At 40.2% G+C, this 2,130-nt stretch overlaps 1 protein-coding gene across 1 annotated transcript in view; it reads left to right on the plus strand.

Annotated features, from left to right (window-relative positions):
- LOC106883827 (uncharacterized) overlaps nucleotides 1-1,623 on the plus strand; it is a 5,545-nt gene extending 3,922 nt beyond the window's left edge. The window contains exon 3 of the mRNA XM_014934967.2: nucleotides 1,379-1,623. Coding sequence (XP_014790453.1) covers nucleotides 1,379-1,608 — 230 coding nt within the window. The 3' untranslated portion in view covers nucleotides 1,609-1,623. The remainder of the gene's footprint in view (nucleotides 1-1,378) is intronic.
- The last annotated feature ends 507 nt before the right edge of the window (nucleotides 1,624-2,130 follow it).

Consider the following 2,130-nt stretch of genomic DNA (forward strand, 5'->3'; position numbering starts at 1 on the left):
AGTAGTAGTAGTAGTAGTAGTAGTAGTAGTAGTAGTAGTAGTAGTAGTAATTGTTGTTTGAATTCAGGAAGATGTTAATTCATATAATGTTCTGTTGTTTGTTTTATAGTTTTAGACAAACATGTTTGTTACTTTTCTGGCTTTGGATTGTATTATTGCTTTTATACTTCCTATATTTATTTGTTCGCTGTTTTAGATATGCTATGTGTTGTGCTAGTGAATTCTTGTCGATTTTGCTGCTATTTCTGTTGCTATTGCTGTGTAGTGGCATCGGAAGCTTCCACTTACACCGCACAATTGAAACGACGCACCTTCTCTCGAATTTGTGAAAGAGAACAGCAGGGTTCACCACCATCCCCTGCCGGAGCCTCGTGGAACTTAAGGTGTTTTCACTCAATAAACACTCACAACGCCCGGTCTGGGAATCGAAACCGCGATCCTATGACCGCGAGTCCGCTGCCCTAACCATTGGGCCATTGCGCCTCCACTCCAACTATGCATACATACATGAGCATGAGCAGAGGTTGTTCTGGTTACATTTGCGTTCCGCTTGAAGACTGTCTTGAAAGCCGTAATAAAACATTTACAACGCCACGGCTTCGTGCTTGGTGTCTGAGTTCCATTCACTATCCTGTGTAGTGTAAGGAGAATATTAAGGAATTCACACTTAGCTTATAGTTGTGTTGTGCGCAGAAACCGTGTAAAAGTGTTGCTGGAGTTCATCATACTACTATTTATGCTGTGTATATGTTCACAATTGTGGATGTGCAATGGCCCAGTGGTTAGGGCAGCGGACACGCGGTCATAGGGTCGCGGTTTCGATACCCAGACCGGGCGTTGTGAGTGTTTATTGAGCGAAAACACCTAAAGCTCCACGTGCCTCCGGCAGGAGATGGTGGCGAACCCTGCTGTACTCTTCCACCACAACTTTCTCTCACTCTTACTTCCTGTTTCTGTTGTGCCTGTAATTCAAAGGGTCAGCCTTGTCACACTGTGTCACGCTGAATATCCCCGAGAACTACGTTAAGGGTACACGTGTCTGTGGAATGCTCAGCCACTTGCACGTTAATTTCACGAGCAGGCTGTTCCGTTGATCGGATCAACTGGAACCCTCGACGTCGTAAGCGACGGAGTGCCAACAACAATAACTCAAGGATGTTAATTTGTTACTAAAGGTACATGTACCAATGTTAGTTGAGTTGACATGTTCTCTGATTGCATTTACATAATTGTAGGTACTGCAACACCGAATAAATGTTTGCGTATCGCGACCAGTATTTCTAGCTTTCTATGTAGAGTTATGGAAGTAGTAATATTATAACTAAATATATCTGTAAGACAAACTTTACTTGTAATTTAATTTCTTATTCATAACCAGATGCTCAAACGCAAGCAAGAGCGTTTTCTAGCATTCGACAACTAAAGGATATTTCGGACGTTGTCAACGAAGGTAAAAAATTCTTGCATAATACACAATCCAAGGATGCTCTGAAATCGAAGGTTCCATTCAAATGTGCTCTAGCTTTAACCCATAGTAATCTGACCAAAGAAATATTTAAACAGATGGATCGCAATTTACAGGTAAATAATTTGTTGCACATTCACTAAGGTAAGACGTCAGGTAATGAAACTTAGATTTAATTATTTCTTAAAATATATTTTATTTAACATAGATAATACTAAAGGTAACTTGGCGTCTCATGATTTTTATAAAATCTGAAGGATTATGATGTCCGACGCCCTACATTTACCACCAAAACGTCGGCAACTGCGAGAAAGGTTATGCTTCGTTGATGCGGTCAAAATAAAGTCGAAACATGCCCAAACATATTATTTTATATATTTTACTTTTTCTCTATGTATCTACTTCTAGTTAACTTTTCAACGTTATATGCAGTAAAATTATTAGTACTACAATATTTTTACGGGGCCACCTTACCGTATCCATAGGTTATTTTTTTCTTTTATTCATTTAAGTCATTTGACTGCGACCATGCTGGAGCACCGCCTTTAGTCGAGCAAATCGACCCTAGGACTTATTCTTTGTAAGCCTAGTACTTATTGTATCGGTCTCTTTTTGCCGAACCGCTAAGTTACGGGCACGTAAACACACCAGCATCGGTTGTCAAG

The sequence above is a fragment of the Octopus bimaculoides genome, chromosome 6, assembly GCF_001194135.2.
Source record: "Octopus bimaculoides isolate UCB-OBI-ISO-001 chromosome 6, ASM119413v2, whole genome shotgun sequence".
In the NCBI taxonomy this organism is placed as follows: domain Eukaryota; kingdom Metazoa; phylum Mollusca; class Cephalopoda; order Octopoda; family Octopodidae; genus Octopus; species Octopus bimaculoides.